Consider the following 12,180-nt stretch of genomic DNA (forward strand, 5'->3'; position numbering starts at 1 on the left):
CAGTTAGAGTGGAATATAAGATGGAACACTACCTGGAACAATATTCATTTGAGATATGTGCAGTTTTTCTCTATTCCTGGAGGCTACACCTTTGTGCTGTGAGAAAAGCAAGAGGAGGTTCCTGATAGGGTCTGGTCTTTCAGTTATGCTGTAGGTAGATTGCTAGCTAGAGCCATTAGAAAAGGAGCTGGGTAAGAACATGATATCAATGTATTATGGGAGAGTAGCGTATATAAAAGAGTCACCTTTGTACTACGTGGGATAATATTCTAGCTGATCATCTTCTGCATTACTTAAAATTGGCAGTTCTTCCTTCCCAATAATAAAATACCTGGAAGAAGGAGTTTCTTTAAGTCAGAAGATGCATTAATGTACAAATAAATTGTACCCTATACGTACAAGTAAGTTGTCTGTACCCTACAATCCTATTCCTTCATTAAAAACAAAAACACAGTACCTTTAAGTGTCTTTTTCCTCCATAATTTATAGCACTTGCCTGGTATTGCGTTTAATTTTAAAGTCTTTGTTTTGATGCAGGGACGTTTTATTGAATATTAAAAGATTTGATCTGAAAGTGTCCCCACTTAGAGTAAAAAAGAACAGGCCTGAGTCATTCAGAAGGCTTTCATATGACATGTTGGCTTTGAAGAATTTATATTAATTATTTTGCCAAAAGCTTTTTTATTGCTTTTATATACCAGAATTGGATACAAGTTATTTAGTTTAGTGGTACTTAGTTCTTAGCATTTCCATTTCCTTTCCAGCCCTTATTTTCTTTCCTCCCAACCAAAAACAACAAAAAAGATTTTCATATTTTCTTTTAAGGCAGAATTCTGTTATCTCTTCTGTTGAGAAGAGATAAATAAGGGCAGGACGAAGGTGATGATTGGTATTTGGTGATGGAATGTTTATCTCACTTTGGATTTGCAATGACCATCAATAGGGACGAGCTGGAGAAAATTAGATATGCTTGTTAGCATTCTGCTACCAGCAACTACTGTGTATTGGAGAGGCCCTTTCTTGGTCTTAGAAGGCCAATTAAAATGTGTCTCTGGACTTCAGAGGGCAGTACAGATGAGAGTCTGCCACTCATCCTGGCACTTTTGAGTATCCTCAAGACATTGACACTAATGATTTATGAGTTAAGCATATTCCGTCACCATATCTGCTCTTTGCTCCACACCCTCTCCCTTTCTTCCTTTCCTTCCTTGACAATGTTTGTGGGGTGATAAGAAAGAGAATTTTGGAACCAAGAAATGAGGGGTGGCGGGGGAGAGGAAGATTATGTATTTTTGACACTCTGGCTTCTTGCTACTCTGTCCCAGAATATACCCCCAGGCAATTGGAATCCCCAGTCGGAAAAACACTGGAGAATGACTTTCCTTCTGCTTTCTTTTCCCTTGCAGGAAACACATGAAATTGTGGCAATCAAGAAATTCAAGGACAGTGAAGGTAGATATATATATATGTATATATATCTGTATATATGTATTTTTCCTTCTGTATAAAGTTTTTATAAATAGAGTGTGGAAGAAGTGGGATCTAGCTGGTCAGACACTGTCTATTCCTGATATTTTGAAGTCACAGTCTCAAAGTGAATATAGCTTATTTCTTATGCTTTACTTTCAAACATTTAGTTCCTTTTATGTGGATCTTTTCAAATCTCACGATATTAGAAAATTCATCTTTTTATTTTAAGGTTGCAGTCAGCTTTGGAAATCTTGCTCCAAAGGCTGGTTAGAAGAAATGTTGTTTACGCTGTTTCTAAATATTATTAAAATTTAAAAACTGGCTTCAAGTAAATACTCCTGGGGGTCCACACAAATAGCAAGTACTATGTGAAAGATTTCAGTATTGGTTACTGTCATCTCCAGCTCCTAGTCAGAATTAGAAATACAAGGATATATTGAGGGATTGATTTTATATTTAGAATAATGCATTGGGAGAATAAAAGCTTTTTAAGAAGAAATACTATGCTTAGGGGCCTTCATCATATCCGGACCATTTCAGACAGAGTTGTAAAATTACCCCATGCTGGGCAAGAAAGTTTAAAATAATGCATTTCAGTAGTTCATTAGTTTTAAACTCTAGACTGTTGGCCATCCAAAGATAGCCAAATAGAGAAACTCTTGACAAAAATAGGTGTGGCCTTTAAGGTGCTCTAGACAACATTTTTTTTCAGACTTTTTGGACTGAGACCCACACTAGAAATATATTTCTTTTTTTTTTTTTTTTTTTTTTTTTTTTTTTTTTTTTTTTTGAGACGGAGTCTCGCTCTGTCGCCCAGGCTGGAGTGCAGTGGCCTGATCTCAGCTCACTGCAAGCTCCGCCTCCCGGGTTCACGCCATTCTCCTGCCTCAGCCTCCCGAGTAGCTGGGACTACAGGCGCCCGCCACCTCGCCCGGCTAGTTTTTTGTAGTTTTAGTAGAGACGGGGTTTCACTGTGTTCACCAGGATGGTCTCGATCTCCTGACCTCGTGATCCACCCGTCTCGGCCTCCCAAAGTGCTGGGATTACAGGCTTGAGCCACCGCGCCCGGCCGAAATATATTTCATATCCTAACCCAGTGTCCGCACATATATGTAACACTATATGTAAATGAAGCAAAAATGTCACGAACTTCTTTATTATATGAATGCGAAGCTCTCTACTTTCTGTTCTCTCCTGTTCATATAAATACCTATTGTGACATCAAATAGATTGACTTCACCACTAATAAGTCAGAGCCTGCTATTTGAAAAACTATGGTCTAGGTGTAAGAAGTATCAACACAGCATCAATCTTGATATCTAATCAGAAGTATGGAAATAGCAGTCATAACTTACCTTCATCAGCACACATCCCCTAAGTGATGTAAGACACCAGCCTCTATATTTATGAACAGTTTCATCACCCTCACCTCAGAGACTTAGCAAACATTAAATAACAAAAAGGGACTTGCTCCAGGATAGATGCAGTAGTATTTGATGTAATCCATCTCTGATGTGCTAGTTATATGAAACACATGCATATCAGCTGGGAACTTTAGCAGTCATTGTATGGGCAGGCATAAAGGGAAGGTAAAAAGGGGAAGGTAAAAAAGAACTTTTTGCTTGTTCTGGGGAGACAAAAAAATCTTGCTTCAAATGGGATATTTGTGGTCTAGCAGGAAGCAGTAGCCCCAGGCCATCCCACTGTGATACCATTGGAAATGAGCTCTTTGAGCAGTGACTTTGGGTCAACAGGTGGCTGAGAGACAAATGGTGATTTCCTAAAAAGAGTGGTTGCAACAGTAGATCAGAGCACAATCTTCGCATGCATGTAAAGGCTTCTGGCTGTGCATTCATCTTTCAGGGCATATTGGCAAGCATCAGTTACCACCAAAAATAATAACTGTCATCAGATTTTGTAAAAAGTACAATCTAGGCCATGTGTGCCATCTTTTTCTGTTTCTGAGACAGGGTCTCACACTGTCACTCAGGCTGGAGTGCAGTGGCGCGATCTTGGCTCACTGCAACCTCTACTCCCCAGGCTCAAGTGATTGTACAGCCACAACCTCCTGAGTAGCTGGGATTACAGGTGTGCGCCGCCACGCCCAGCTAATTTTTTTGTATTTTATTTGTAGAGACAGGGTTTTGCCATGTTGCCCAGGCCGGTCTCCAACTGCTGAGCTCAAAGTGATCCGCCCGCCTTGACCTCCCAAAGTGCTGGGATTACAGGCATGAGCCACCTTGTCCAGCCCCATTACTTTCTTTTTAAGTGAATACCATGTTCTTTATAATCTCTATCTTATGCATACCAATTCTTAGCTTCAATTATATATTTTTACCTGTGTTATGATAGCTTTAGAGTAGAAATCTAGTGTATCCATTGAAATTCATTGAGCACTGAGTGAAGTGCTGTAAGAGTTGAGGTGTGGATACTTTCAAGAAGCATATGACCTATTAGGAGAATTAAGACCTGCAAATAAATAACAGTAAAACACAGTAGAGAACAGTTATTGCCTGAATGGAGACATGGAACTTGGATCATTTTGAGGTGAGAGAAACTGTTTCTAGACATGATATTGGGAATGCATGAATAGTCTAGACATGGAAAGCATTTGATCTGCCCTTATTTTATTAAACCAACAAAACATTAGTCTGGTCTGCCCTCATCTCTGCTAGACCATTATCACTCACCATCCCTCAAAGGCATGCAGTCTTATCACCCACCCCACCTTGTCAATGACCACCTACACATACTTCTAGAGGGATACTTCCAAAACATTTATGTGCTAGAACCCAAAGATAAATCCTATTATTCATAAACTTTTTCATTCCAGTCTGGCCCACTTACCTGCTGTTTACATTTCTCCCAGGGAGGTACTAGTGCTCTCTTTGTTCTGTCTTTACCCTTTTTCTCTGGCTGGAGTAGTGTCTTGCTTAATGGAAAGAAAGGATACATGTTCGGTAAACAACTCTTTTGGAGTGTGAAGTGTATATAGATAGTCTCATTCAGGTAAGGATGTCTATTCAACCCCTGTGTAAACCATTTAATTCTCTATCAGTTTATTATCTTAAATTTTAGCCAATTATAATAAAAAACAGAGTGTCATGATAATATTGCCCTCATTGTCATGTAGCTCTCATTAATCCCCTTTATTAGTTATTCTTGAAATATTCATTTGATATTATGGCAGTGATTATCTAGATCTAATGTTTAAAAGTCTTAGTGAAGATAATGAAATAATCCTGTAAAAATATTGTGAACTGAAATAGGATGCACTTGGTCTGAGCCATGTTCAAGGTAATCCAGTGCAGATGCTCCTTGACTTGTGATGAGGCCACATCCCAGTAACCCATCATAAGTGGAAAAAATTGTTACGTACAAAATGCTTTGGCTGGGCGTGCTGGCTCACACTTGTAATCCCAGCACTTTGGGAAGCCGAGGCAGGAGGATCGCTTGAGCCCAGGAGTTTGAGACCAGGCTCAGCAACATGGCGAGACCCTGTCTCTGCAAAAAAATTTTTTAAAAATTAGCCAGGCATGGTGGTGCATGCCTGTAGTCCTAGCCACTCAGTAGGCTGATGTAGGAAGCTTGCTTGAGCCCAGAAGGTTGAGGCTGCAGTGAGCCGTGATCATGCCACTGCACTCTAGCCTAGGCAACAGAGTGAGACTCTGTCTCCAAAAAAAGCCTTTACTGCACTCAACTTACCACACATCATAGCTTTAGCCTAGCCTCCTTTAAACACACTCAGAACACTTACATTAGCCTATAGTTAGGCAAAATCATATAACAAGGCCTATTTTATAATAAGGTGTTGAATATCTCATGTAATTTATTGAATACTGTAGTAAAAGTGAAAACCAGAATGATTTTATGGGTATTCTAAGTATGGTTTCTCCTGAACGCATATGGCTTTCATGCTATTGTAAAGTCAAAAAATAGAAGTCAAACCATTGTAAGTTGGGGACCATGTATTCTCTCACTAATATCACGGAATATTTTGTGAGAATATATGTTAACTTCTAGTAGCTTTAAAAGATTTTGCTAATGTCCTACTTTCTTGTTAAATTCATATGTATTCACAAATTTATGTAAAATGTTTGTGAAACTATATTTTGTTAGACTACTATTTAGTTCAAGAAGTCTTTATTATCCCAGGATGATAGATCACTATTTAAAATGGGAATCAAAATTTCATAGCAAATAAAAGTTTATTTTGGGACTTTAAGTGGGTAAAATGAAACTAAAATTATGAAAATAAGTTTATAGTTAACATGAGTTAGGTTATAGTAGCAACTAATATGCTATTTCAAGAAAGAATCAAGTGTTAACCTTTTTGGGAGGAGGAACAGTTTTTAAAGTAAAATTGTAGGCTAGGCCAATGAATAGCTTATATAGTAAACAGGGTGATTAAGAAATATATAAAAAGCTTTGTCAGTTTTCTCTTCTTTTTTTATTCCTGTCTATGTGTCTTCTTCTTTTTCAGGCTGTGTGTGTAGGGCGGGGCGGGGGAGAGACAGGGTCTTGCTCCATATCCCAGGGTAGAGTGCAGTAGCATCGTCATGGCTCAATACAGCCTTGAACTCCGGGGCTCAAGCAATCTTCCTGCCTCAGCCTCCCGAAGTAGCTGGGACTACAGGTACACACTACCACTCCCAGCTAATTTTTTCATTTTTTGTAGAGGCGAGGGCTCGCTGTGTTTCTCAGGCTGGTCTCGAACTCCGGGGCTCAAGCAATCTTCCTGCCTCAGCCTCCCAAAGTAGCTGGGACTACAGGTGCACACTACCACTCCCAGCTAATTTTTTCATTTTTTGTAGAGGCGAGGGCTCGCTGTGTTTCTCAGGCTGGTCTCGAACTCCTGGGATCAAGAGATCCTCCTGCCTCAGTCTCCCAAAATGCTGGGATTACAGGCATGAGCCACCAAGCCTTGGCTTTTTGAGGTTTTTATTCTCTAGTTGTTAGCAGATACAGTTCTATCTGATAATTTATCAGTGTCTTTGCCTGTGATTCTCTCTGAAAGACTTTGACACCCTGACTTGGGGATATAGATTCCTGTTAAAAGGGAAGAATGTTTGAGTAACAAAAAATTTTTGTCTGAGCTTACTTCATTAGTTAATTTTTTCTTGTTTTGATGCTTGTTGACACTTCATAAATTTGGAGTCTCTGATAATGAGTTATTTAAGATACCCTAAATGATGGTATTCTAAGTTTGGCTATTAAGTTCCTGCAGAGAAATTTTATCTAGTAAACACCTGACCAACCAGAAGTCTCCATTGTATTAGTTCTGTTCATTGTAATAGTTCTGCTCATTATTTGGAATTTCTGAGAAGGGAAAAAAATGACCATAGACCATAAAGATACTAGAGATTATTTAGTTAAAAGGCACTTTTCAGACTATGTATAAATTACAAATTTAGCCCAATTTTTCTACCCTTCCTATGACTCCCATCTTCTGCAATGAGGTTTGATGTTCAGATGATAATGTATCACTATTGGATTGTCATTCTCATACATACACAAGTACAAGTGTCTGCTGTCCTCAATTTATTAAATAACCCAAGAGCGCTGATTTAGATTATATAGCTTTGGACCAGCAAGAATTCAAAACGTTGTCTGTCCAGCCTTTACTTGAGGAAAACCTATTGTCTAGAATTTATTTTTGACATACATTTGGACCTTCTTTTTGCTTCTTTAGACTTTTCCATCTTTCCTTAAATGTAAGGTGATGGAGTGAGAGGAGAGCCTCTCTACTTGTCACTGGGCCTCTGTGCATGGCAAGGAGGCTGACTCCAGGGAGCTATGCAGTAGTCTGCATTTAAGATGAAACTTAGGTTTTGTCTCTGCTTTTATATGAAATAAAATTACTTGCATTTCATATTCTGCTGCTTAATGTTTTCTGTAGAGAACTATCTTCCTCTTGGAATGGACATATTCTTCTTAATTGTTAGAAAACATTTAATTGATCATCTGTTCTGTCTTCTAATTTATTTTATTCTTCTGTTTACCCAGACACTGGAAAGCTCTATACTGATCTCTGGATCAGGAGTACTCTGGTCTCTTATTTTATATAATGGTACAAAACCAGAGTTCGTAATCTGTAGTCCTTAAATTCAAGAGCCTGATTTCTATGTGAAAGAGGCCTTGATACAAAAAGTCCAACCCTTGACTAAACAAAGAATTTGATTAACTGAGCTTGAGCATTCTGGCTAGTCATGGTTTTACCATACTTCCTTTTCATTTTCAACGTGGACCTCCTTCAAACTTCAGGGATTCTTCTAGGATTTGGTGATCATTTTGCATCTTCTGTGATTTCATAAATTTCTACTGTGCTTTTACGTGTTCTTCATCTCTAAAGATTGGAGGGTCCTCATCTTTCTTGGTGTATGTAACAGTAGCACTAGCATTCAAACTCCCTCAGGCACATTGTCTGTCTGTTGATGTCCCTTCTTCAATAAGAGCAACCAGACTCAAATATGGCACCCCCGTGGTTTTGATCAAGGATGGGTTGATTTTGCTTTATCAGTTTATCTGTTTAAAGGTCCATTTGGGGTGGGGGGCTCTTCGGCTATACAAAAATGTCAGGTTTGTGATTTCACAAAGTAGGTTACAGCTATTCCTGGATTTCCTTTCTAAGCCCACAGTTCTTTAAAAATAGAGTTACAATAGAGTTTCTGCTCATCTTTAGGTTTTTCTCTTTTCATCAGTTATCTTTTAATCTCCTTTGCTCCTGTGATCTTTCTTCTTAAGAATTGTTCTCTTTTACTTTAGTAAATCACTCTTGATTTTTAGGTATGTTAACTTGCCTTACTGGTAAGTTTAGAAGTAGGACAGTTTTGGGGTTGTTTTTACTTAGCATCCTTTTTCCACCCTGCCATTTTGTCCTCACTCAGTGGGGTTTCTATATATCTGCACATAACTTTGTCAGAGTTGATCCTGCATTCAGCTAAACCCCCTCAGTGATAACTGATGACAAGGTGGGTCAGCATGCACATAAGCAGTTATCACATAGAAGTATGGACTCGGGAAGAGTCCTTCTGAATAATCCAGTATAACTCAGCCCCAGTGTACAGATGATGGACCTCAGGCCCAAAGTTGCATGGCGTGTATGTGAATAATTGCAACTAAAATGCTGACCCAGGATCTTCGTTGAGTTTTTCTTCCACCCATACAATGCAGCCTTGCCGTTCAGCTAAACGGTAGCATAGTTATACCTCAACCTGGGTACTGTGACTCACTTTCCAAAACTCACTGTATTGTATACTATGCCACCTTTGTTCCTATGAGGTAGAATGTGACCTTCAGCTCATGCACCCTGAGAAAGTTATCCTTTCTAGACTTGGTTTCTTGATTTGTAAACTGGAGCCCAACCTTGATAAAGAATCCTAGCCTAGACAAAGAATCCATGGGGATTATTTCAACTACATGGCAGTGATTTTTGTGCTCATTTCAGTGGGCTGTGCTACCATCCTTTGAAAATGCCTTACTGAATGCTTTTGTGAGGCATTTTGTAATGCCTTGCAAAATGCTTTCCTACTTTGTGTACCTCCCAGAAGAGAAGCCTGTGTAATTCGAATGTGCCTTCCTTTTCCCCTCGTCATCTGATAATTTAGTTGACAATTTTCATCCTAAAGTGCAGGGCAGGCCAGGAACCTTCAAAGTACTTAGAAAAGCAAAATTATAGGATGTACCCAGTAATAATGAAGAGCGCCCATTTTGCTTGAATTTAGGGAATTAACTCCACTTCCTGCCTGTTCCCATTCATTGCAATCTTGGTGCTCAAGTGTTTACCTCAACTTTTAATACTATGACTGGCATAAAGTAGAAAAGCCTTTATTTCCTAAAAACAGCTGCTCAGATGAGGTTGTTTGGGCGCTACATTCTAGGTAATTTTGTGTGCTGCTTTTTGATGATTCATTTATCTTCTCTAACCATTGTTAAGTGGAGTCAATACAGATTCGAATAATGTATGTATAACAAAGCAGCAAAGTTCCATGAGGTTTAGGCTCATAATCAATAAAATTTTAATGAAAAGAAATAATAGATTATTAGATTTGAAAAAGGCAATAGGATTTTTGGGAGATGGAGGCATTTATTTGTTTCTTTTACTGATGAAAACTTAAGTGGCTTGCCTAAAGTTGCATGGTGTACTGTTGGTTGATTAAAAGGCTGAGTCCAAAATAAAATAATAAAATAAAATAAAATAAAAATAAAAGGCTGAGTCCAGAATCTAGGTCTCCCTAGTCCTAGTCCACTGTTCCTTCTACTAAAACCATTCTGATGCGGCCATTCTGAAGAGGGTTTATCCATTAGCAAAGTGAAACTGCCACAAGCTGGTAACAAATAATAGTACGATGTTTTTTCATTTGCGTTTCCAGTACCAAGAATTCACCAAGCATCATAGCTTATGGATGCTCTTAATGATTTTCTTTCTATTTAGGTATTTGTGTGCATGTATATGTGTGTGTTCTTGACCCTGAGCACTGTCAGTGTTCTGTGTCCTCCATTGTTTCTAATCACATACTGTAGAAGACACCTAGGGACAGAGGTGAATAGGGAGAAAAGAAATTCAGTTTATCATACTGCGTGATAAGCGGTGCTTGAGGAAATTGACAGTGCTGTAAGAAAACTGGGAGGCAAAGTGCCTATTGTTTGCCCTCCAGTTGCTGTGACTGAAGTGAGGAAGAGTTAGGCATGTATGAGCAGAGATTTCCTTACGGCCACAGGTGAAGCATTCGTATAGGAAGAATGTATTGATCCCCTCTCCTTGTGTCAGGTACAGTCCTAGTGTATATTGTTGAACAGAGGAATTGAGTCCTGTCCTCCTTGAGCTCTTGATTTAGCAGGGGTGGTTGCATAGATTGTATACCACTAAGCAAACAAATATATCAAGAAAAATGGTGAGAAGTTCTGTGAAAGAAAAGTCCAGAACTGTGATAAGGAATAATGGGGATGGGGGCCTACTTGCTTTCATGGTCTGGGAAAGGCTCTGGAGGAGTGACATTTAAACTAAGACCCGAAGGAGCAAGCCCTGTCAAGAGTCTATGTAGTAGACTGAGCATTGTCGGCAGAAGGAGCAAGTCTGAAGGCCATTAAGGTGGAAAAATGAAGTTTGGGGCTATTTTGGGAACTGAAAGATGGAGGTGAGGGAGAGGGACATGAGATGGGGATGGAAAGACAGGCACAGACCAGGTCATGAGTAATCAGTAGACTTGTATCTTGTTAAATTAGTCCCTCGTTAGATCATTTGTTTCTTATTTGAGATCTATGTGTTATTCTGTTTCTTAGAGATAGATGGATTTTAGTTGGATTACCCCAACCTTGAGTAACTCAGAGGGGATATCAGAGAAGCATGTTCCTGATCTTGCTTCTTTAGGAAAGTGCTGGTATTCCTGGGCTTCAGCAGCTGCAGCTACCTTAGCATTCTAACAGTCACAGAACACCACTGCTCTGGCGCAGCCCCAATTTGCAGAACACCTGGACCTTTGTCCTCTCCCAGTCCTCTAAGTTACTTTGGGATGTCCCCAATTGCATCTCAGACATTCCCCCACTGCCAGGTGGCATCCACTGTCATGCTCTTTTCCCTGTAAGTACCCAGTTCCCTATTGACCATCTTGGTGTGAGCCAGGTAATTCACTGCTTATGCAGTTGGCCTTTCCTACTGCTGGTTCTTGTGTTCTCATAGGCAGTATGTCTCTTGGTCCTAATCTGTGTTCCAGTGTTCTCCAACAGCTTTCTGGCTAAAGTAGAATACTTCACTTATGTAACCAGTTCACAAGGGAGTGTTGACTCTATGCTCCCAGTTTGTTATGGATACTCGGGTGCTACAAAGCCCTTGCTTTTATTATGTCATTCCCTTTTCTTTAAACTCAGTTTGAGTGGAGGGTTGGGAAAGGGGGCTGGGATAGAAAATAATCTGAGGAAACACTCCTGGCTCTGCATTTAGAATCTTCCCTCTCCCTTTGGAATCCATTCAGCCTTTTTCCTCCTGCGTGCCTTGCTTAGAGAGCCTTTCTTCTAGAGGGTGTATTTATTAGGCTTCTGTGCCCCTATCTCCACACTCCATTTTCTTCCTTCTCACACTGAAAGACATGTCTGATCCTGAGGGTCACACAGCTCTCAAGCTAGGATTCTGGCCCTTACCCAAAAGCTTGTGGCTGCATGTGTTTTAGACTTCATAATTTTTGGATTTTAGAATGGACGTGTGGCATGTTATAATGCATAGTACCCAGTAATCAAGTAGTATTTCTATAGCACAACATATGAATGTTCATATTAGATTGGATTAACAAAGACTGTAAATAGTCTCATGTCATTTCATGTGTTAGCCCTCAGTGAATTTGCCCCAAACTTAGAAAAAGCTTTCAGTTTTTAGACTGTGTTTTGGATTTTGGACTTGTAGATGAAGGATTATGAACCTGTATCCTGGTACATATATGCAAAAACATGGTAGTTAAGATTTCCCGGGTAAATCTAAAGGTATAATACAAACTCATTTAAATAGAAATATTATTTTCATCACTCCCCTGCCAATTAATCCATTAGAGTTAATATGACTTCTGTCCTTCCTCCATAACCGTGGAGGTTATCATGAATGAAGTTGATGGTATGGAAGAGGGTCTATTGGTTCAGCATAAGTTCTCCATCCCAGAACAGCTACACCATCTGGGATGGACAGATGGACATGCTACAGGGAGGACAGCAGGAACCTATAGC

The 12,180-nt window shown here is 39.5% G+C and overlaps 1 protein-coding gene across 5 annotated transcripts in view; it reads left to right on the forward strand.

Moving 5' to 3' along the window:
* CDKL5 (cyclin dependent kinase like 5) overlaps positions 1 to 12,180 on the forward strand; it is a 202,763-nt gene that overhangs the window by 135,705 nt on the left and 54,878 nt on the right. For all 5 annotated transcript variants that reach the window (XM_045383851.3, XM_045383850.3, XM_045383849.3 and 2 more), the window contains one exon: positions 1,407 to 1,452. In XM_045383851.3, the coding sequence (XP_045239786.1) occupies positions 1,407 to 1,452 (46 nt within the window). The remainder of the gene's footprint in view (positions 1 to 1,406; positions 1,453 to 12,180) is intronic.

The sequence above is a fragment of the Macaca fascicularis genome, chromosome X (assembly GCF_037993035.2).
Source record: "Macaca fascicularis isolate 582-1 chromosome X, T2T-MFA8v1.1".
Taxonomy (NCBI): Eukaryota; Metazoa; Chordata; class Mammalia; order Primates; family Cercopithecidae; genus Macaca; species Macaca fascicularis.